This window comes from Neoarius graeffei, chromosome 11, assembly GCF_027579695.1.
Source record: "Neoarius graeffei isolate fNeoGra1 chromosome 11, fNeoGra1.pri, whole genome shotgun sequence".
NCBI lineage: Eukaryota > Metazoa > Chordata > Actinopteri > Siluriformes > Ariidae > Neoarius > Neoarius graeffei.
In genome coordinates this window covers 60,334,001-60,357,026 of record NC_083579.1, presented here as the reverse complement: position 1 = coordinate 60,357,026, position 23,026 = coordinate 60,334,001, and the positions used below count along the sequence as shown (strand labels likewise).

The 23,026-nt window shown below is 42.8% G+C and overlaps 3 protein-coding genes across 13 annotated transcripts in view; 2 read left to right on the top strand and 1 right to left on the bottom strand.

Moving 5' to 3' along the window:
• arid4a (AT-rich interactive domain 4A) overlaps positions 1-4,484 on the top strand; it is a 30,733-nt gene extending 26,249 nt beyond the window's left edge. The window contains 3 exon segments of the mRNA XM_060934421.1: positions 2,058-2,264; positions 2,422-2,568; positions 2,655-4,484. Coding sequence (XP_060790404.1) covers positions 2,058-2,264; positions 2,422-2,568; positions 2,655-2,758 — 458 coding nt within the window. The 3' untranslated portion in view covers positions 2,759-4,484.
• A 2,245-nt stretch (positions 4,485-6,729) lies between these two features.
• On the bottom strand, positions 6,730-13,256 carry timm9 (translocase of inner mitochondrial membrane 9 homolog). Of its 2 annotated transcripts, none has more exons than XM_060934423.1 (4): positions 13,185-13,256; positions 9,206-9,260; positions 9,021-9,116; positions 6,730-7,152 (listed from the first exon to the last, which is right to left on the bottom strand). In XM_060934423.1, exons 2-4 carry the CDS (start codon positions 9,242-9,244, stop codon positions 7,018-7,020), a joined length of 270 nt encoding a protein of 89 aa, XP_060790406.1. In that variant the 5' UTR covers positions 9,245-9,260; positions 13,185-13,256; the 3' UTR covers positions 6,730-7,017. The 2 variants fall into 2 exon arrangements, with proteins under 2 accessions (XP_060790406.1, XP_060790405.1); XM_060934422.1 differs by lacking the exon at positions 13,185-13,256 and adding an exon at positions 12,969-13,178.
• A 6,928-nt stretch (positions 13,257-20,184) lies between these two features.
• Positions 20,185-23,026, top strand: part of kiaa0586 (KIAA0586 ortholog) — a 175,486-nt gene continuing 172,644 nt past the window's right edge. For 8 of the 10 annotated variants that reach the window (XR_009655653.1, XR_009655654.1, XR_009655655.1 and 5 more), the window contains exons 1-2: positions 20,185-20,415; positions 21,366-21,651. Coding sequence is in view for 7 of the 10 variants with exons in the window: in XM_060934416.1 (XP_060790399.1) it covers positions 21,369-21,651 (283 nt within the window). In the remaining 3 variants the exon portion in view is untranslated. The other 2 variants (XM_060934418.1, XM_060934413.1) reach the window with 2 other exon arrangements.

Sequence of the window (23,026 nt, the reverse complement as noted above, 5' to 3'; positions counted from 1 at the left end):
TTGAGGTGAATTGGTCGGCCTCTGAAAAAACTTTTGCATTTGAATTTCCCAGCAAACGTTGATTTTCGTGACGTTGCGTGCGGGACGCCTCCCTCTGAATCCTACGTCAGCGCTGGTTTGTTTATGAGAAAACGACCTGGTGGTTTTCTGCAAATTTCTTCAACGTTCTCGCGTAATTATTATTAAAATGGTTAACAGCTGTATCGTAGGAGGGTGTAGCAACACCAATCTTGATGGGATTAGTACTCATCGTTTTCCAAAAGACCGGACAATGAGAGAGAAATGGGAGCGCTTGGTCTACACAGGCTGTGCACTGAAACCGTGCAAAGCTCGCACAGCCTGCTGGCGCTTCCGCAGGTAACGTCACGAATCTGGCTCCAGACTCCCTCAGACGCGTTTTTTCTGCTGTAGACAGATGGCCTTGTGCAGAATTACCCTTCTGGATGAGTGTGTAAAGGGACATACTTTCATCTAAAAAAAAATGAAATTGGTCCAGAATATGCCCTTTAATGTCTTTGAAAAAAAATTTATAATTTACAATTTTGCAGATTTGAACAATGTTACCATAAAATGAGCTGCTTCGACGTTTAGTTATTAAACAAACAGTAAAAATGTCAAAGATTTCACAACATCTTGTGATGTCTCAGAAAAGCATATTGTGACATAGCGATATTGTGATTTATCATATTGCCCAATCTTTTCCAACATGCTAGATCTTAATGAAGTAGTTTAGGGTGATTAAACTGGTTCCTGAAATTACTGAGGAAAAAATAAGTAATCGCGCTCCGGGAGGTTAAAGTTTGTGAAATCCTTTTTAGTCAGTGCTTCATTGTGAAATGTTTCCTGTAGATGTCTAAAAATCTCAACTGGCATTGGAAATTAATGTGAACATCTAAATAGACTTAAATCTCAACTGGTTTTAGACTGCTTGAAGATGACATTTTGTACTTTTTCTAATCACTCCGTCATGGCAAACGGCTGACTTGGGACTGTTTTTAGGTTTTAGTCAGTACTTGACAGAGATGTCCATAAGCGTCGGTGATTGGCGGTTTTCTCTGCCTACACAGACGTAGTCTGGCTAACGCAACTTCAAAGCTCTGCGAGCATTTGGTCTGGCAAAGATATTAAGCCCAACCGTTTCCCAAAGCGCGTGGTTGACCCGCCTCCCTGAAATGCCTCAGTTTGTTACTGGTCGAAGCCAGAAAAGGCTGTGACAAAGCTTAAACCAATCACATCACTCTTTCCTCTGACGTATGTGACGTGACGGAAACTGCTTGAGTAACAGGAAGAAGATAAATACCTCCAGGGCTGCTCTTTGCTCCGTTTTCAATGAGAACTTCCCGTTGAATGCTTTCAATACAGCATCTGCCGCTGCTCCATGTTCGTAATGTTTCTAGTGAACGAAGCGCTTCCGGCATAGATTCTGTAAACAATCTATGGCTTCCGGTCGCAGTTCTACTACGTCACTGCCTTGAACACGCCTCTACCCAGGGCCGTTGGAGACGCTCAAAGTTGATTGGCTCCCGATTTTTCGGGAGCTTGGAAGAGCTAGAGAGAACTTGCCTTGCCAGACTAAGTTCGCAACAGGCCCCCGTGTTGCGTCACACTTAGGATGGGCGGGCCCAGGCTAACACAGACGGTCTGCGCCAGCTACTCGATCCCGGGGGGGGGGGGACAAGCATGCGTCTCAACGCTCAAGCAATTTTTAGATGGTCGCCGCCGCCCGTAATTTCTTGCAAATCCAATTATTTCACCACGAAATTGCCTTCAGTTTGTGTCTAGCATGACCGAAAGCGATGCCATATTTGTTGATTGATTTCTTGTGCTCTAATTGGCTGAACCAGACCACATGACCACACCATAGCGTATGTAGTTATGTTACAGAGGGTAACACAGAAAGCCAAGCATACATGCATTTGGCAGGAAATTTCATACATATTTTGCAAGTTTTTTACAGGGAAGGAAATGTTGGGTTGTTTTTTCTTTTTTTTTAAAAGGCTGGCTACGTCAAAATTTTTGGAGAACCCTGCTTGATGATGCTGTGTTTTTCTCTTCAGGTCACAGCAGTGACAGTGAAGACCTGTCTGCCATGGACACCTCGAATAAACTGACTCCAGTAAAACACTCCAGCCTGGCCAAGGCCCATAAGCTCTCGCGCTCTCCTGGCCATGCGTCTCCCAGCAGTAAAGACATGGAAAAAGATAAGCACAAAGACAAGCAGTCCTTCCCCTCTCCACGCACATATAAATGGACTTTCCAGCTGAGTAAGTCCCGTTAATTCATGCCGATTGCTCCTTTTGTAAATTTGTTGTATTTTGTAGGTGTCCACGCTGTTCAAAATGTTCAAGTGTGCTGTCTCAAACTGGTTGCAGATAAAGTGTACTTGCTCTCACTGGTCACTTTTTTTACCAATTTTTGCAGATGAGCTAGACAACATGTCAAGCACCGAGAGAATTTCTTTCCTACAAGAGAAACTTCAGGAAATCCGTAAATACTACATGTCCTTGAAATCTGAGGTGGCCTCCATCGACAGGCGGCGGAAGAGATTAAAAAAGAAAGAGAGAGAAGGTATGGTTTTGTTTTCTTCCAAATGAAAGAGCAGTGTGTGTATGCGTGTGTCTACAATTAATTGACGTTTCCTGTGTGCTTGGCAGTGTCCCACACCACAGCCTCTACATCCTCTGGCTCCTCAGACACCGGTATGAGCCCCTCCTCAGCTTCGCCTACTCAGAACACTGTAGCTGTGGAGTGCAGGTGATAAGATACCACGCCCGTTTATCCCTCCTCCCTGCCCACCTCTGCCTTCTCAGCATTTCTGCTGCCTCCATGGAGACGTGCATACTGATGAGCCAGAGCAAGCAGCCATAGCACTCGATGCCCTGCCTCCTTCACCCTTTCCCGTCCCCTGATCCTTGTGGCCACTCCCACCTCCTGCACTTTGTAAACTGATCCTGCCTCTTGCTCCGTCTCGCTGCCACTTTCCACATCAGGAAACGGATTCACTGAGGGTTGAATGTTGGAAAAACATTCTTGAAGAAATATCCATCCACAGACAATGGCACTTTTTTTTTCTCTCTCTCTCTCTCTTCAACCTGGCCCAAAACAGAAGCCTCCTCTTACAGTCTGTCTCTCACACAGGCTGGTTTGGATGCAGTAATTGTTCAGAAAGCTTTTATCACAACATTGTAAAATCCCAGAATAAACTCCCTGTATGGATATGGTCACTTAACCAGCTGGAAATGGTTAGGAAAAAGAAAAGGTCAATTTTGTGCGCTTGCTCCATCAGAACTGCCAAAGTACACGTTACAGCAGAGTGCCCTATTTTGGAAAAGTGGGACAAAGTCAATTGCAAAAGGGAATGTAGTTTACTGAAAACTGCAGCTGGTGTCTTCCACTCTTTGTAGTGTGTGATAGTGTGAGAGCACAGATGAATATGCAAAACTCTATTTTTGTCTTTAAAAAAACAAAACAAAAAAAACATGAAAGAAAATGTTTACAGTGGAAAACAGGACAAAAAAAAAACGTTTTCAGTGGACTAATTTCCTTTGCGAGTGTATTTTGTCTTTTTATATGTAATTGCAGAGTTTTATTTTAGTATGGAATTTCAAAAGGTATATATTACAGCCGTGAAATTATTTAATGAAATCTTTCTAGGTCTGAATTTTTGTGTAAAATAAAGGTATTATCTTGCAACTTGTTAAGTATATTTATTCAGACAGTGAACAGCGTTTTTTGTATTCTTTCCAAAATAAACTTCCCACATTCATTTGGTCAATGGTGAGAAAGTAGATTAATGAAAGAATATGGTGAACGAGTTAGACTGTGAAGTCACAATTGGGTAACTACTGTGCAGTAAACTGTTCCCACTCCTGTTCTCCCCTTTTTTCCATTTGGGCCCTATTTTATTTTATTTTTTAAACCTTTTATGGACCACCATTACTTGGTGACGTGCCCTGCTCAAGTTCAGATTTGCTGGTACTTGTGTTAAAGCAATTTGTTCTTATCGTTCCAACACGGAGTTGTCAACCAATTGAATAAAAGTTGCATAATGGATGTGTATGTTTAGCCCAGGGGTTTCTTACTATGACGATTTCTTTTGTATATAGATCTTCCAAAACCATGTATTTGAAAAATACATTTTACACAAACTGTAAATGATTTATATTATTTTTTAAACAATACATCTTTGTATATTAAACTTTTTTCTATGGCAAGTTGGTAGAGGAATTAGCACACTTTTACTGTATATAATCAACCACTGGTCATCAACAGGAGCCTAATCCCAGCCCTACAGACAAATGAACCTACTAGGATGTTGAATATGCTGTAAGAGGTGCAGGAATAATGAGAACTGCTTCCCTGTGAGTAAAATTAATTTACAGATTCCTGGATGAATGAAGGCATTAGGTTCCTCAGCAAAGCCATTGTATCTTTATGTAAAATAAGCAGAGCTCTTCTCATTTCTAATAAAACTTTGAAATATTCTTGTGCCTTTTTGCTTTCTTTTTATTTGGACCAAACTGGACTTGGGATTTGATTTAATAATGTAAACGAAAGAATATATCGGCCTATTTTCAGCCTACATTTATTTAAAAAGTATGACCTCCCTGAGGTCGTGTTTTGTGTGCATGCAAGTCTGATGATTTCCACTGTCTAAATTTAGGAGTAGAGTAAATAATTAGTGTGCTATGTGAAGAATGACTAAACCACAACTTGCACTCTGCTCTGAAAGACATGTACTAAATAAGAGTACAGGACCATATAGGATATTTAAATTCATCGCTATGGTATGTAAATGTATGCATGGACTATTAGTGTACGTGCAGAATAATAATAGTCCTCAGAGATGTTCTCTACTGAGCTTCAGACAAAGCTCCAGTTTGTTCTCTTCTCAGAAGTTATTCATGGCTACACTCTACTCATTCCGTTCCTGTGAGCTATAAAGCTTTATATAGTAACTAGAATAATAAGTAGCATTATCCAGGGCCTAAAGGTTAGAGAAGCCGCTTTGGGACCAAAAGGTCACCGGTTTAATGCCCTGGACCAGCAGGAATGGCTGAAGTGCCCTTGAGCAAGGCACCTAACCACCAACTGCTCCCCAGGCTGCTCCGGGTATGTTGTATGTCACTCTGGATAAGAGCGTCTGCTAAATGCCTGTAATATAATGCATACGTTATTAAAATAAGACCAGAAGCTACTGGGACCATTAGTGCTTACTCCCAATGAGGTCTTCAAAATTGCTTGCTTATAGGTCAAGCTGTTGCTGAGATGTTTCCTGATGTCCTGTTTTCATTAACCCTTCCAAGTTACAAATTAATTCAAACCTTATTTATTAACATTAGATCATAGGGCGGCACGGTGGCGTAGTGGTTAGCACGGTCGCCTCACAGCAAGAAGGTCCTGGGTTCAAGCCCAGGGGCCTTTCTGTATGGAGTTTGCATGCTCTCCCCATGTCTACGTGGGTTTCCTCTGGGTGCTCTGGTTTCCCCCAAAGACATGCAGGTTAGGGTAATTGGTGGCTCTAAATTGACCATAGGTGTGAATGTGAGTGTGAATGGTTGTCTGTGTCTATGTGTCAGCCCTGTAATGACTTGGCCAGAGTGTACCTCGCCCAGAGTCAGTGGAGATAGGCTCCAGCTTGCCTGCGACCCTGTAGGACAGGATAAGCGGCTACAGATAACGGCTGGACGTCAATGTGCAAGTGTTGCGGAGAAATGGTCTCACATCTTGTTTGGCAAATTCGCCATTAAATTTGTTTGCACATTATAGACAAACCATCTCGCGTATCAAAAATCTGAGAAACATGTTTTCTTCAGGTTGGTTTCACAATGCTGTTTTCCAAATTTCGTGATTGAACAAAATTTGGATATGAAGTGAAAAAATTGGTTTTGAAAAAAATCCAAAATGGAGGAAAAGCCAATATGGTGGAAATCATGGTAAAAGTTAAACTTGGCATGACCTGGTGAAAGAGGAATTGTGGTGTAGAGATTTTAGTTCCAAAGAACTCACATATGCACATGCATACCCGTAGCAGTGGGCAACAATGCTACAGCGCTCGGGGAGCAGTTGGGGGTTAGGTGCCTTGCTGAAGGGCACTTCAGGCCATGGCTGCCCCATGTTAACCTAACCGCATATTTTTGAACTGTAGGGGAAACCCATGCAGACACGGGGAGAACATGCAAACTCCACACAGAAAGGCCCCCTTTGGCCGCTGGACTTGAACTTGGAACCTTCTTGCTGTGAGGCAACAGTGCTAACCATTACACCACTGTGCCTCAAAGCTGTGACTTTTACTGCTCGAGAAACCTACAAAATCACTACGCAGGTAGCTGAGACTGCCCTCTAGCACAGTGATAAATGCATAAAATGTGTACAGTGTGTTCTATAGGTTGTCTTAGACTCCTTTATCAAGGTATTATAATAATAAATGACAAAAGGGAGTGTTCACACCCTTGGCTTTCAGTCCACCACATACTGTGTATAGTGTAGGTCGACCGGACAGAATAATAATACGGTCTGTAGGGGCGTCGTGGCTCAGGTGGCTAAGGCGCCATACCATAAATCCGGGGACCCGGGTTCGATTCCGACCCGAGGTCATTTCCCGATCCCTCCCCGTCTCTCTCTCCCGCTCATTTCCTGTCCTGTCTCTACACTGTCCTATCCAATAAAGGTGAAAAAAAGCCCAAAAAAATATCTTTAAAAAAAATAATAATAATAATACGGTCTGTATAAAATTTGACTGATTAATCGTTTTATTTGTTACATCCATAGGCCATGCTACTTAAAAAAACAACCAAACAAAAACACTACCTTCCCCTTTATTCCCGATTAAGACCTGGTGAGTCTTCACAATTGGAAGAACAGGAAACCGACCTCCTGCCATTGCTCAGGATCTGAACCCAGTAGAAGCACTTCATGTTCTGACACACCGTCCTCTGCCTCATCAGTCCAGTATAAAGCAGGCAGGGGGAGAGTTACAGTCTGAGGATGAAAGTCTGTAAAAGACACTGTCTGCGACTATCGTGGCTGGCCTAATAAGCCAGCTTTGGCTGCTAAAGCCTCATTCTGTTGGATATGATATTCCTGGAAGCGCATTGAGATCCTCTGTGTCATTTTCAGATACTTCTGTAGACAGCTCTCCGAGCACGAGATCTGAAAAGAAGGAGACACAACGTGAGCATTATCCCACTGCTGTTTACGCGATCAGAATAAAACCAAAATGTGATTAAGATGGAAAAATATGTTGATTTTCATCATTCATTGTCTACTCTAGCCCTCGACTATCTAGTAGCACCTACTTTATCTCTACTTAGTGATGAGAGCGACGCGACTGAGGCAGCAGCACTTTAGTCTGTAATAAAGGTCTGTACAGCTCTTCTACATACTCATCTTTACACTCTACTCAAATAGATAAGGTTCCAAAGCTTTCATGCTAACGCCACGTCAACACCAAAACCACTGTCCTTGTCATCTTATAAATGACAAACTAGCCATTTTTGTCTTTCACTCTGGTCACCATGCCGTAAATTATCGCCGTAGCTTGGTTGGGAGACTGGCAACACTACAAATTTGACACTGACCAATCACTGTTCACGTCTTTGCATGTCGTCAGGGACGACAGTCAAGAAACCATCTGTGATGTAGCCTAGTAAACTAGACCCACCCGCCTAGCGGCCAAAAATATTTTTTGCCTAGTGAATGGGTCTAGCCTCGCACCATATAAACAAAAACACCCCGGGCATCAAATCGTGCCCGCCAATCACAACGCAAGGTTTTTGTTTGGATTCTTTGGGCGGGCTTTTGCAGGAGTGACGACAAAGCTGCGCGCCGCTGGAGAAAGCACAACAGGAAAGATGGCTACGGCTAGTGAACAGCGCGCGTTTGACTCCGCTTTGGAATCAGTTTTAGAAGAATTAGACTTGGAGTTTTCGTTGAAACATGAGCAGGAAGAGGCTCTCCGCTCATTCCTTTTCAAGAAGGACGTTTTCGCCGTTTTGCCGACCGGCTATGGCAAAAGTCTGATCTACCAGCTGGCTCCGCTCGTAGCCAAAAGGACGGGGCTAGTTTGTGCAGTACGAAGAATTAATAAACAGCTTTGAAACATTACTTTTTGATTGTTTCTTATTTTCCCGTTATTTTACATTTAAGGGAAATTATTTCACCAAACACCACTAAATAAAAACTCTCAAAAACAGTTTAAGCAAACACTTGGGAAAAAAAATGTGTATGTGGTACAGACTCCAAACTTGTGGTCATTATCTCCAAACTTCTTAATATCTAGAACCTGTTTATTAATTAATACGCATTTTGAAAAATTATTTATTTCAAGGTCTCCCCCACTGCTTTCTGTCGCTCTGACTACGTCACAGTCACTGTTGCGCTGATTGGTCAGAGCGTTGGCCTATACGCACAGAGACAGTTTGAAAGACAGCGGTTTGTTCCTCCTACCCGCTTCGGAAATGTCTACGGATCGAGGCCAGACTAAATATTCACATTTAGTCTGGCTTGCCAGGCTATCTGTGATGGCTAACGAAGGAACGTTAAGGACCACCTCGTAAGAGTTATCAAACTAGGCGAGAAAATACAAAAAATTCTGACACACTAGAATTTTCATCAAGGACTCGTACGAATTCCCAAATGCCACACAGCTGTTCTTTGGTTACGTCACACTACAAGGACTGTTCATCATTCCCCAAGTTGAAAACTTGTCAACGACGACAAAATTGTATTAAAATCGGGCTGAATTTGTGTAGTCTGATCCTGACATAAGAAAAGAAGCTCTTTCGCTGTCGTTTTTAGAAGAAACTTCATCGTTCTCCCTTATGTCTGAGACGGTCCTGTTAAACAGCATTGGAACATCTGAGTAGCACACAACCTCGAACTTCTCACTGGAGCAGTGAAAAGAAGACAGCACCAGCCGACAAATCATCACCAGAAGCACGAAGGACAACACAAATATTTTAGCGTTAACATTAAAACGCCGTGGTTCAGTTTTCCTTTCACCTCGCTGGTTTTCTCACCTCTTCCACTTTGACCTCTCTTGTAGTGAAGTCTTTCACACAGTCCATGAAGCAGTTCTCGGTCAGTTTGTTGTAGGTCCCAAGAAATTCCTTAAACTGAAAGAGACAACATGTTTAAAACTCTGTAATATTATTTAACCGACAGTAAACCCATGTAAACTTTTTTCTGAATGATTCAGAGCTACCTGTTTAATCTGATCCGATTCTGTGACCTGAACAGCCATGATCCAAACCCTTGTTCTGCACATCAGAGTGAAGACAAACAACAAAGCTCACCAACACATACTCTATAATTACACTGATATAAAACTATGATATGATGTATTTTTATTTAATATATGCACGAAGAGCATTAATGTTACAGATTGAAAGTGTGAGGTCAGCGTGGGTCTCTGATCTGAGTGACTGACCTCCAATGTCTCTCATCTCACACTTTCAATCTGCAACATTAATGTACTTCCTCTCTGAACTGCGATTTTGCACATTTCATGCTCATGTCATGCGTCTTCATTCTGTGAACTTTTACTGCACATTCCAGCACACACGAAACAGCTTGGCTATTTATTTAACCCACTGCACATATTCTCTTCTTCTCGCACATTCATGTCATGACTCTTCATCATCATCATCATCCTGTGAACTTTTATTGCACATTCCAGCACACACTATACAGCTCATCTCATCTCATCTCATCTCATCTCATCATCTCTAGCCGCTTTATCCTTCTACAGGGTCGCAGGCAAGCTGGAGCCTATCCCAGCTGACTACGGGTGAAAGGCGGGGTACACCCTGGACAAGTCGCCAGGTCATCACAGGGCTGACACATAGACACAGACAACCATTCACACTCACACCTACGGTCAATTTAGAGTCACCAGTTAACCTAACCTGCATGTCTTTGGACTGTGGGGAAAACTGGAGCACCCGGAGGAAACCCACGCGGACACGGGGAGAACATGCAAACTCCACACAGAAAGGCCCTCACCGGCCCCGGGGCTCGAACCCAGGACCTTCTTGCTGTGAGGCAACAGCGCTAACCACTACACCACCGTGCCGCCCCACTATACAGCTTGGCTATTTAATTTAAAAAATATATCTTTATTTGCCAGGTATGTGAACACACACGAGGAATTTGATTCCGGTTTCACTTTGCTCTCTTAGTACAAACAGATAAAAAGCGTAGACAAAAACAAAAAGCCATGTACATGTAGAAGGGTAAATATATGTATAGACAGCACAGTGCAAGGATGAATTAGTAAATCTCATCTCATTATCTCTAGCCGCTTTATCCTGTTCTACAGGGTCGCAGGCAAGCTGGAGCCTATCCCAGCTGACTATGGGCGAAAGGCGGGGTACACCCTGGACAAGTCGCCAGGTCATCACAGGGCTGACACATAGACAACCATTCACACTCACATTCACACCTACAGTCAATTTAGAGTCACCAGTTAACCTAACCTGCATGTCTTTGGACTGTGGGGGAAACTGGAGCACCCGGAGGAAACCCACGCGGACACGGGGAGAACATGCAAACTCCACACAGAAAGGCCGTCGCCGACCACGGGGCTCGAACCCGGACCTTCTTGCTGTGAGGCGACAGCACTAACCACTACACCACCGTGCCGCCCCTGAATTAGTATATATAAATATACAGTGTGCACAGAATGACGGTATGAGTGTGCAGATATTTCACAGTTGATGTTACTGATATTTGAGTTCGGTTAGCTGTTCATCACAGAGACAAAAAAAATGTTCTTGTGTCTGGTTGTTTTTGCGTACAGTGTTCTGTAGCGTCTCCCAGAAGGGAGGAGTTTAAACAATTTGTGACCAGGGTGTGATGGGTCTGCAGAGATGTTACCTGCCCATTTCCTGACTCTGGACAGGTACAGGTCTTGGATGGAGGGTAGGGTAGGCTAGGCTGACAGTGCACATATTCTCTTCTTAACCCACTGCACATACACTATATTGCCAAAAGTCTTCGCTCACCCATCCAAATTATCAGAATCAGGTGTTCCAATCACTTCCATGGCCACAGGTGTATAAAATCAAGCACCTAGGCATGCAGACTGTTTTTACAGTTTGGAGCTGGCCCCTTCCTCTTCCAACATGACTGTGCACCAGTGCACAAAGCAAGGTCCATAAAGACATGGATGACAGAGTCTGGTGTGGATGAACTTGACTGGCCTGCACAGAGTCCTGACCTCAACCTGACAGAACACCTTTGGGATGAATTAGAGCGGAGACTGAGAGCCAGGCCTTCTCGTCCAACATCAGTGTGTGACCTCACAAATGCGCTTCTGGAAGAATGGTCAAAAATTCCCATAAACACACTCCTAAACCTTGTGGACAGCCTTCCCAGAGAGTTGAAGCTGTTCTAGCTGCAAAGGGTGGACCGACATCATATTGAACCCTGTAGATTAGGAATGGGATGTCACTTAGGCCAAGTTTACATTAGACCGTATCTGTCTCGTTTTCTTCGCGGATGCACTGTCCGTTTACATTAAAACGCCTGGAAACGCCGGGAAACAGGAATCCGCCAGGGTCCACGTATTCAATCCAAATCGTGTCTGGTCCGGTGCTGTGTAAACACTGAGAATACACGGATACGCTGTGCTGAGCTCTAGCTGGCGTCTCATTGGACAACGTCACTGTGAAATCCACCTTCCTGATTCGCTGGTGTTGGTCATGTGACGCGACTGCTGAAAAACGGCGCGGACTCCCGCCTTGTATCACCTTTCATTAAAGAGTATAAAAGTATGAAAATACTGCAAATACTGATGCAAATACTGCCCATTGTGTAGTTATGATTGTCTTTAGGCTTGCCATCCTTCCACTTGCAAGTGGTAAGTGACGCGCATGCCCGACATGCACTGAGATCACACACACAGCGGCTCAGTCCCAAATCACTGCTCGTGCGCTATACTTGCGCGCTCTGTGAGCTGCGCAGGGCCGGAGTGCGCACCCTCCAGAGGGCACTCGCTGTTCAGGGCGGAGTGATTTGGAGTGCAGGATGCCTGCGGAGCCGAGCGTATCCGTGTATTGGTGTTGCTATGTGCACGCGAATCGTGTATTGGCATTGCTGTGTGCACACTAATCGTTTTAAAAACGTTAATCTGATGATCCGCCGATACGGTCTAATGTAAACCCCACCTTAAGCTCATATGTGAGTCAAGGCAGGTGATCAAATACTTTTGGCAATACAGTGTATTCTCTTCTTCTCACACATTCATGTCATGACTCTTCATCATCTTCATCATCCTGTGAACTTTTATTGCACATTCCAGCACGGGGCGGCACGGTGGTGTAGTGGTTAGCGCTGTCGCCTCACAGCAAGAAGGTCCGGGTTCGAGCCCCGTGGCCGACGAAGGCCTTTCTGTGCGGAGTTTGCATGTTCTCCCCGTGTCCGTGTGGGTTTCCTCCGGGAGCTCCGGTTTCCCCCACAGTCCAAAGACATGCAGGTTAGGTTAACCGGTGACTCTAAATTGACTGTAGGTGTGAATGTGAGTGTGAATGGTTGTCTGTGTCTATGTGTCAGCCCTGTGATGACCTGGCGACTTGTCCAGGGTGTACCCCGCCTTTCGCCCGTAGTCAGCTGGAATAGGCTCCAGCTTGCCTGCGACCCTGTAGGACAGGATAAAGCGGCTACAGATAATGAGATGAGACATTCCAGCACACACTATACAGCTTGGCTATTTATTTAACCCACTGCACATATTCTCTTCTTCTCACACATTCATGTCATGACTCTTCTTCTTCATCATCCTGTGACTTGTTTTTGCACATTTTTGGGACATACTGTACAGCTTGGACTTCAAAACAACCCCATGCACATACTCCATACATATGTCCACTTTTCAAAATGTGTATATTTTAGATTCTTCTTACATTTTTTTTATTTTATGTGTATAACTACTTTTGTCTTTTTTTCCCCCCATTCTTATATCTTACCTGTTCAACCACCAAAGCAAATTCCTTGTATGTGAGAACAGACCTGGCAATAAACTCAGTTCTGATTCTATTACAGTCCCGATAGCAATGCTACAGTGACCCATGCACATGGAAAACTAACTCATATCCTCATATCCGTCGCTCTAAACCACTAACGAGACTAAACACAGTGGAACGGCTCCGTGTCAGTGTGCAGCACACCGGGACCTTCCTTACCTCCGACCTGCCGGACTCACGCGCTCGCACTGCAGGGCCTCGAAAGCACATGTGACGGTAAGTGAGGCAAAAATCACCACCTCACTGCCGCACTTTCGCAACAAAAATGGACTCTTGGTGTTTTTTATTATTATTATTCTTGTATGTTTTAAATATAATTGCTCCCTTAAAAACGTAACAGTACACAAATTACTTACGTATATATTTTTTAATAAACTATTGATGTACGGCAATATTCGTTATGTCGAAAATAACGTTCGGAAATTAAAATTACTTTGCAAATGCAACTCTGTCAGTGACGTAATCTGTAGAGCTGAAGGAGCCGGATGTGTGGAGTGGCTTTATCTGGAGTGTAATAATAATAATAATAATAATAATTGTTTGGAAATAATTCTGATTTTTTTTTCAATAAAACTGCTCACAAAATTGATATTTATCTTCGGGATGTTATACTTTTGTTTTGGTTGTATTTTAAATGTAATAATCCTTCACAGGAAATGCATAAACTTTGTGATTTTTTTTTTTTTTTTTTTTACAATTTAATATAAATTACACACACACACACCTTCCACAAACGCTAACTAAGAGGGAGTTTCACCATGTCAAATATTAGAAGAAGAAGACTTTTTTATTTATCACATATACCTTACAGCAGGGGTGGTGTAGTGGTTAGCGCTGTCGCCTCACAGCAAGAAGGTCCGGGTTCGAGCCCCGTGGCCAGCGAGGGCCTTTCTGTGTGGAGTTTGCATGTTCTCCCCGTGTCCGCGTGGGTTTCCTCCGGGTGCTCCGGTTTCCCCCACAGTCCAAAGATTAGGTTAACTGGTGACTCTAAATTGACCGTAGGTGTGAATGGTTGTCTGTGTCTATGTGTCAGCCCTGTGATGACCTGGTGACTTGTCCAGGGTGTACCCCACCTTTCACCCGTAGTCAGCTGGGATAGGCTCCAGCTTGCCTGCGACCCTGTAGAACAGGATAAAGCGGCTACAGATAATGAGATGAGATGAGACCTTACAGCAGAGTGAAATTCTTCTCATCTCATTATCTCTAGCCGCTTTGTTCTGTTTTGATAAATTTGGGTACTTTGTGAACGTGTCTATATAATAAAAAGAAACTCACAAGTTGGCTTGAAGATATGAAGTTTATCTATCTTCTTGTGTTGAAAACCAGCATTTTTCATACAAAATGCATTGCAGATCTGAGGGACATCTCATCTCATCTCATTATCTGTAGCCGCTTTATCCTGTTCTACAGGGTCCCAGGCGAGCTGGAGCCTATCCCAGCTGACTACGGGCGAAAGGCGGGGTACACCCTGGACAAGTCGCCAGGTCATCACAGGGCTGACACATAGACACAGACAACCATTCACACTCACATTCACACCTACGGTCAATTTAGAGTCACCAGTTAACCTAACCTGCATGTCTTTGGACTGTGGGGGAAACCGGAGCACCCGGAGGAAACCCACGCAGACACGGGGAGAACATGCAAACTCCGCACACAAAGGCCCTCGCCAGCCACGGGGCTCGAACCCGGACCTTCTTGCTGTGAGGTGACAGCGCTAACCACTACACCACCGTGCCGCCCAAGTGAAATTTTTTTCTTTGCATATCCCAGATTGCTCTGAGGCTGTGGTCAGAGCACTATGACCATGGTTATGATATGATTGAGGGTAAAGGACCTTACTCCTTACTCAAGGCCCAGCAGTGGGAGCTTGGCAGTGCTGGGGCTATAACTGACCTTCTGATCAGTAACCCAGAGCCTTAACTGCTGAGACACCACTGTATCATATTACAAGATTTTCTTTGACAAATAACAAGATTGTTCAAGCTGTTTATTCTCAGGCTTCGATTATATGGCGTGGACCTGTCTGATCCATCCTGATGCTCTATGTCTGGTTGGAGTCTCATCACATCACCTCTGTAGAGGACGGACCCATATGGACAGTTGAAAGTCACACTTGGAAGACGCTCTGGACGCTTACAGTAATGCTTTTACAGCTAAGAACTACAGTTGACTTGCTAACTTTAGGGCTGCAGTTGTCATGAACAGTTTTGTACTCAAGTTTCCATTAATGAAGAGTTTATAACATTAACGAAACTGACTTCATGTTAAAACTGTTAATGTTATAGTCACATTGTTGTCTGTTGTTGCCCAAATGAGGATGGGTTCCCTTTTGAGTCTGGTTCCTCTTGAGGTTTCTTCCTCATGTCGTCTGAGGGAGTTTTTCCTTGCCACCGTCGCCACAGGCTTGCTCATTGGGGATAGATTAGAGATAAAATTAGCTCATGTTTTAAGTCGTTCAAATTCTGTAAAGCTGCTTTGGGATAATGTCTATTGTTAAACAAACTTGAAACTTGATTGTTTGTGACTGCTAAACAAGTGAATGAGTTAATAAACGTGTTATTTGAATTACAGTCAGGACTATTATTCAGGGTTCTGTTATAGAAAAGGAATCAATGTCTGAAAAAAAATCTGATTAAAAAAAATGCTGACAATGTACAACCTCTGGAAATATAGACCTAGAGTATCTACTATTATCACACTATTACATATACTATATGTACTGATATATACTTTAACTATGCCTATCATGTAATATACTTTGCTTTTTATCTACCATATCCCACTAAACACACTGCACATGTATGTAACTGTCCACAAAGTATTTGCACTGCTCATTATACTCTTATTTGCTCTGTGACTGGTTACTGCCAACTGCACTACCTCCCTCCCTCCCTCCCTCCCTCCCACACTGAGAGCTGTATATTCTATAACTTGCTCTTATTGGTAATGTTTTATTTCTTTGGTATTTTGTATTTTAGTTTTTTTATACGACCTCCTTGTATGATGCTGTTTAGTTTTTGTATTGATCTTGTACAATGTGGAAATATTACTGGATACCTTGAATTTCCCTCTGGAATTATCTATCTATCTATCTATCTATCTATCTATCTATCTATCTATCGATCGATCGATCGATCGATCGATCGATCGTGCGATTTGCTGGGGGGATCATCCCCCCTCTGGTTTTTATCTCTGCTGAAAAAAAATCCTCAGGGACAACCCCGTCAATAAAACAAACAAACCAAAAAAAAAAAGTTGACATGACAGGCATGTTGTGACACAGTTTTCTATGGTCTACATTGCACTCACTTTCAAAATGACCCGAAGTGGCAGCTTTGATGTTCATGAACGTCCCCAGCAAATAGATACATTGTAGATAATAACAATATCTTTGCGTTCTTATAGAACGCAAAGATATTGTTATTATCTACAATGTATCAATGTATCTGCAAACAGCGCGCCTTTTGGCGGATGCCGCCTTTTTCACGGCCGATTTTTTTTTTTTAGGGGGGGCGTTGGAGTGTCTGATTATAATTTCAAAGTAAATTCTGTATTAAAATTACTAAATAAGCAAATCCGTTACAGTCCATGAAACAGGAAGTATAAGGATGAGAAAAAAAACAGTTTAAATCGGAAAGCTGCGCACAATGTGAACTGCGCCATCAGAGCAAACTGTTCATTTAGTATTCATGTATTTTAGTGATTTTCGAGTCACTGTCCATTTAATCCGGAGGGAGAGAAACATCACAGCAACGCGACAAGCAATGCGAACTTTGTTGTGTGTTAGTGTTCGTGTATTTAGTCAGAGAGATAGGAAGATGAATTTACTATCTCTGGATTAGTGTTCGTTTTCATTTAGTGTTATTCATTTGATATCATCGGATGTTACTGAGCTGTTAGCCTATTGTTACCTTAATTTTGTGACGTTTCATGATTTAAAAAAAAACATCCCCCCTTCTGTTTTTTTGACAAATCGCACTATCTATCTATCTATCTATCTATCTATCTATCTATCTATCTATCTATCTATCGCAAACACACGTCAAAGGAACAGGGCCCTGTACTACGAGCGGAGGTTAACCTACCCAGAAGTGACCCAGGGTTCCCCCGCTAAACCGGGGTTGACAAAACCTGGTTATCTTGTTTGGGGTTAAACGGTACTACGACGCCAGTTATGAAGTTGATTTGTTGAACCTGGTTTAACCTAATCAGGGTTAATGCGCGTTCACGTGAAAGGGGAGGTTATCAGCGCAAATCCCCACTGTTCACAATGGCACGGTCGCCGTACTTCACGGAGGAAGAATGCGCTGTCATAATGCAAAGCTACAAGGAGTTCCAAACAACATTAAGAGCAAAATCTAACACAGCGGCTGCCAATAAGGAGCGGCAAGCATGTTGGCAACGAATTGCCGATCGGGTAAATGCGTAAGTACATTCTCCCCTCTACATGTTCCAGAACAGAAGTATAGGATGAGAGAAAGCTTCATGATCAATCACAAGTCACAGAAAATGGTCCTTCGACGTGGCCCCAGTCATATATAGCTTGTTTAATGTCTGAAAAATCCTGAATAAAATTTGGCATGGTAAATTCATGGAGTAGCCTACTTAAACTGATATGTACACAGAGTCACATGAATTAGGATGACTGACTGTTCAGTCCCTTTGACTAAGTTGGTGTATGTCCTGTGAACATTTCAGAGGCAACAGCAGTGCCAAACGCACCTGGCAACAGGTGAAAATGAAATATAAAAACATCATTCATAATGGTAAGTGTGTGTGTGTGTCGTTCTTTTTCTGTACTGTGTTTCAGATGAAAAAGCTTTTGCCCAAGGACAAGAATTAGGCTAAACAGCATTTGCCTTTTATTTATTCAAGTTTTATCTGTTTGGCTAATAGTTCAAATTGTTTTGTATATAGTTTATAATGTTGTTGTGTGATATTAATGATAATATTGTGGGAAAACTACTTTGCACGGACGTTCATTTAATTTATTCTATCGTCATTTTGTTTGTTCTATTTTTGTGTATTTTATTTATTTATCTGTTTGTCTAGTTGTATCTATTTTTCTAATAATATATTTTTTGCATTACTTGTTTTTTCCTATTAAAATAATCTTGTGTTCTTGTTATAACTTTATCTATTTATCTGACTGTTTAGTTGTATCTATTTTTGTTACAATTTCAATATTTTTAATATAAGTTTTTTTCTATTAAAATGTTCTTGTGTTATATTTATTGTAGTTGTATCTATTTTGTATCTCAGACTTAAATATTTTTGTAAAACAAGTGTTTTTCTATAAAATATTCTTGCGTTCTTGATAACTATGTTCTTGAGTGGGTTCTTTTTTTTTTTTTTTTTACAGAAAAGCCGTTCTGCATGGACATTCATTGAAGCCCTCATTGTTTTTTAATGGTTATTTATGAGCGTTTAGGGGTTACAATAATGTAAGTCTAGGTTGCTTTATATAAAAAGGTATGTCCAGAAATATTGTCACTGTCTAAGCAGAGGGATCTGGCTTCTTTAGACGCTGTCTTCTTAAAACTGAATAAATATTTAAAAAGAGCCAAATGAGCCAGTCTTTTGAACGGCTCTTTTCAAAGAACGGATCACAAAGATGCGGATCCCATCAAAGAGCCATAAATCCCATCTCTAATCTGCGCTCCGATATCGCACGGGTCATCCAGGTACGCTGGCATTGTCTCTAGAGGAAATGTCGGTGGAGAGGTGGTGTTTAAAAAGGGTGTGGTTAATCGGAAACCTCGGGTTAACCAAGAACATAACCTGAGACGAGCAGGTTTGAGATGCAGCGTAAGTTGCCATGGCAGCATACCTCGGTTTGAACATAGCCAACTTTCGTAGTATGGGTTAATCGGGAAGTTACGCTGCACGTGATCAAGTTACTCTCGAAGTTACCCTGGTAATGGCCCTGTCACACTATAGCGTTTTGTTCGACGTTTGGTTGCGTTTTTAAAAATTTGAGAAACGCCGGGGAACATCGACGTTCTTCAAATTAAGTTTCTAGGTCAACGATGTTGTAACGTTCTTGTAACGCTTGGGTAACGCTCAGCCAACGTTCCCTCAGTGTCAGGCGACGTTTGTGGTCGAAAATAGCAGCAAAACCTAGCGTTCTCATAGCGTCCACAGCGCTTTGATAGCGTTATCATAGCGTTTGGGTAGCGTCTGCCTTGCGTCCAGGTAACGTTCTCGACGTTTGTCCAGCGTCTAGCTGACGTTCTCGACGTTTCCACAGCGTCTGCCTAGGGTTCCTGTAGCGTTCGAGTAACGCGTGGAGCGTTTGTGTGACGTTCCTGTTACGTTTCGACATCTTAACCTGGTGCAATGCCAACTGCAGGAGGTTGTTGTGATGCATGAGAGCAGCAACAGCATACTGGTGTTTCTCTTGGTCTGTCATTGTTCTGAAGTCTTCACTCTGTGAAAGTTCCAACAGGACTGTCGGTGGCCTCTGCAAGCCCCTTTAAATATATTTCTGGCAAGTGCCTGCCAAATGCTCCTGAACGCTACCAGTAGGTTACAGGCGCGTTACAAGGATGCTACATGGACGTTACACAGACGCTGGAAAAATTCAGAACGCTGACAGACGTTAGAAAGATGTTGAAAGAGCGTTACATGAGCGTTAAGAACGCTCGGCGAACGCTGAAAAATGTTGGCGACACGCTGGACAGACGTTCGATGGACGTTACACAGGCGTTAGGCAAGCGTTACCCAAGCGCTAGGCACGCGCTGGACACTCGACCCTGATGGGCCGGCGTCCGCCTAGCGTCCAGGGAACGTCCTAACTTTCGAGTAACGTTCGAGTAACGCCCGCAAACTTTCGTGTAACGTTCCTCTAACGTGTAAGTAGCGGTTTGATAGAACGTCCTGAATTTTTGTGCACACCCAAAACTATTTTTCACCCTCAACGTTCGCCGACGTCCCTCGACGTTCCCCAACGTTCGTCTAACTTTCTTGTAACTTTTTTCTAACGTTCTCAACGTTCCTCTGCGTTTCGCAACACGTTACTCGAAAGCTGGTGAGAACGTCGTAGTGTGACAGGGCACTAAGCCAGAAAACCCGCTTCGTAGTACAGGGCCCTGGGCACTACTACTTTTATTTTGAAATGATACGAGGAGGCAATCACTTCCGGTGTCTAGATTCACATCTGTTGTCAACTTTGTTGTCAGGGCTAGTTGTTGCCGTTTGAGCTGTGCAAACTGTTGAGGTATAGAGAGTTTTCCAGGCCACAGTGCGCTTTATACACACACTGGACCCGGTTTCAGATGATAGCATGCTTCTGTGTCGAGTCCTACAGCAGGACTTTATTGTAGCAGCGGCGCCAAATTCAAAACTCACTCCAACCGCCGAGCTCTGTGTCCCTGTGGACTGACAGGTGAAGAACTGCTCTCTCTCTCTCTCCTTTACATAAAGAACGTCTACAAATAATATAAGCAGTTATACTCATTTTAGCAGCCGAGTTAGCTCACTAATTCACCTGACAGAAGTGTAACCGACTCACTGTCGGTCTGTTGAATTGGTACTGAACTATTCTTGTTGAATAATATGCTTGAATATTAAAATATACAATAAACAGTGTCCAATAATATACTTAGGGCCAAATTACTCAATTCTGATTGGTCAATCAAGGAGGGCTTTTCTTTCCCCCCTGAACACGGGGCCGTATTTCTGAAATGCTATTGGCTAGTTCGTTGCTTGGTTACGGTTACAAAAATGAGCAAATTTTGCCAACAAAATGGCGGACTCTGCTGACTCAGCAATTCTGCGTTTCGCTGTGTTTGACGAAGAAATGATAAACCAGTTGCAGGCGAAAATGAAAATACCACAAAAAAGTACGAATTTTTGGCTTTCCGTGTTTAAGAAGTGGGCCGAAGAAAGACAAATAAACGACTCTGTAGCGGCGTATGAATGCTGTGAGTTAGCAAGGTGCTATCGCGGTTTTATGCAGAAGTGAGGAAAGAAAACGGGCGAAACTACGAACCAGACTCTCTTAAAGTAACGCAGGCAGCATTGGATCGCTTTAGAAACTGATTCAAACGTGCAAGATCGTCTTGCGCCCTGATTGGTTCAGAAAACGTGAATGACAAAATGTTGTCACCTTAAATGGCTTCCGTAGTATGAATTTGGCCCTATATATATTATAAACAAGTAATCGTATGGTTCCTCGTAAAATTACGGATCAGTTTCACTCGTGATTTGCAGTTTTCAAAAATCACTCGTGAAATGAATCCTTGATTTTACTCGGCCCCATACGATTACCTGTACAAACATCCATCATAATAATGCAGCATAAACTAACATCTCTGTTCTGTCTGGTATTTGGAGATAATGGACGTGTTTGCTGTAAATAGCATGAACTTGGATGAGTCCACGTCCAGCTCTGATGCTGCTGATGTTTTAATTCGCTCCACTAAAGCAGTCTTTGACCAAAAGAGACACAAAAACCTGAAGGAAAACATGGAGTCGGGATTATTTTACCACAGAGATGTTAATATTTCTGTGCGGAGACTTTCAGACTCTGTTCATGGTTCCTGTTTGGCTGAAAGTGGACTGGAGGAGATGCTGGTTCCTGCTGTGCTCCCTGTAAACACACATTCAGCTTCACCCACAGGTATTTTATTCTCTCCGATAGTGTGCAGAAGTCTTAGGCACATGTCAAGAAATGAAATGTTTCAACATTAAACACGACTATAAACAGCAGGAATCTGTAATAAATGAAACAAAGTCGATATTTGACATGAGACGACCCTTTGTCTATTCATCCATCCATTATCTCTAGCCGCTTTATCCTGTTCTACAGGGTTGCGGGCAAGCTGGAGCCTATCCCAGCTGACTACGGGCGAAAGGCGGGGTACACCCTGGACAAGTCGCCAGGTCATCACAGGGCTGACACATAGACACAGACAACCATTCACACTCACATTCACACCTACGGTCAATTTAGAGTCACCGGTTAACCTAACCTGCATGTCTTTGGACTGTGGGGGAAACCGGAGCACCCGGAGGAAACCCACACAGACACGGGGAGAACATGCAAACTCCGCACAGAAAGGCCCTCACCGGCTGCTGGGCTCGAACCCAGGACCTTCTTGCTGTGAGGCGACAGCGCTAACCACTACACCACCGTGTCGTCCCCTTTGCCTGTTTATTTAAAATAATAGTAGTCTCTGGTACAGTTTTATAAAGAAACGAGCTGTAGGTTTTACTGAGCATCTTGCAGAACCAGCCACAGTTCTTCTGGACACTTTGACTGTCACACTCGCTTCTTAATTTTGCACCAAAACCCAGTAGCCTTCATTATGTTTTCTTTTTTAATCTGAAAAGTGCTCTCTTATGTAATATGCTGCTCAGATACAAACTTTTTTTTTCTGTAACATTGAATGAATGAATGAGTGAATGAATTTATTTATTTCGAACATGTATAAAAAATTTAACTATTTGTACATACAAAAGGAAGAAAACGAGAAATTTAAAAAATAAATTAAATAACATAAAGAGCTAAGACATTACAAAACACCGCACATTGTTCGAAAAAGGAGTGGGAAGAAGTACAATACTTTTTTAATTTCCCACCCCTTTTTAACTACCCCGAAATCCAAACTACATTAATACTCCTATAAAAATATATACCATATATACACTTCATGAATATCTATATAAATATATAATTACAAAAATAAATATATACTACATACCATATATACACTTCATAAGTATCTATATACTAGTTGTTAGCTACATCTTGTGATGCAGAATCTTGGACACATCAGTGATAGTACCTGGGGTCACGGGGGGTTTCGGGTCTTTCAACTTCAGACCCCCTCACCCAGGCGACCCGACCGGGAGTGATCAGTTCCCGGCCTGTGTCCAAGAAGCGCTCATCCACGCCTTGTCCCTCTGTATCCACAGCCATCACGATGCTTTCTCAGTGGCCTCTGAAGCTGAGCAGATGGCTCTCCTCTTGCGTGCCCCTGTGATGCCTAGGA

What these genes read in the sequence shown, in the direction of transcription:
- timm9 (XM_060934422.1), bottom strand. Translation starts at nt 13,078, where the DNA reads ATGTGCATGGGTCACTGTAGCATTGCTATCGGGACTGTAATAGAATCA. An exon ending in AATCGGATCAGATTAAACAG is followed by an intron (nt 9,117 to 9,205) that starts GTAGCTCTGAAT and finishes TGTCTCTTTCAG; the next exon opens with TTTAAGGAATTTCTTGGGAC. An exon ending in GAGAGGTCAAAGTGGAAGAG is followed by an intron (nt 7,153 to 9,020) that starts GTGAGAAAACCA and finishes CCTTCTTTTCAG; the next exon opens with ATCTCGTGCTCGGAGAGCTG.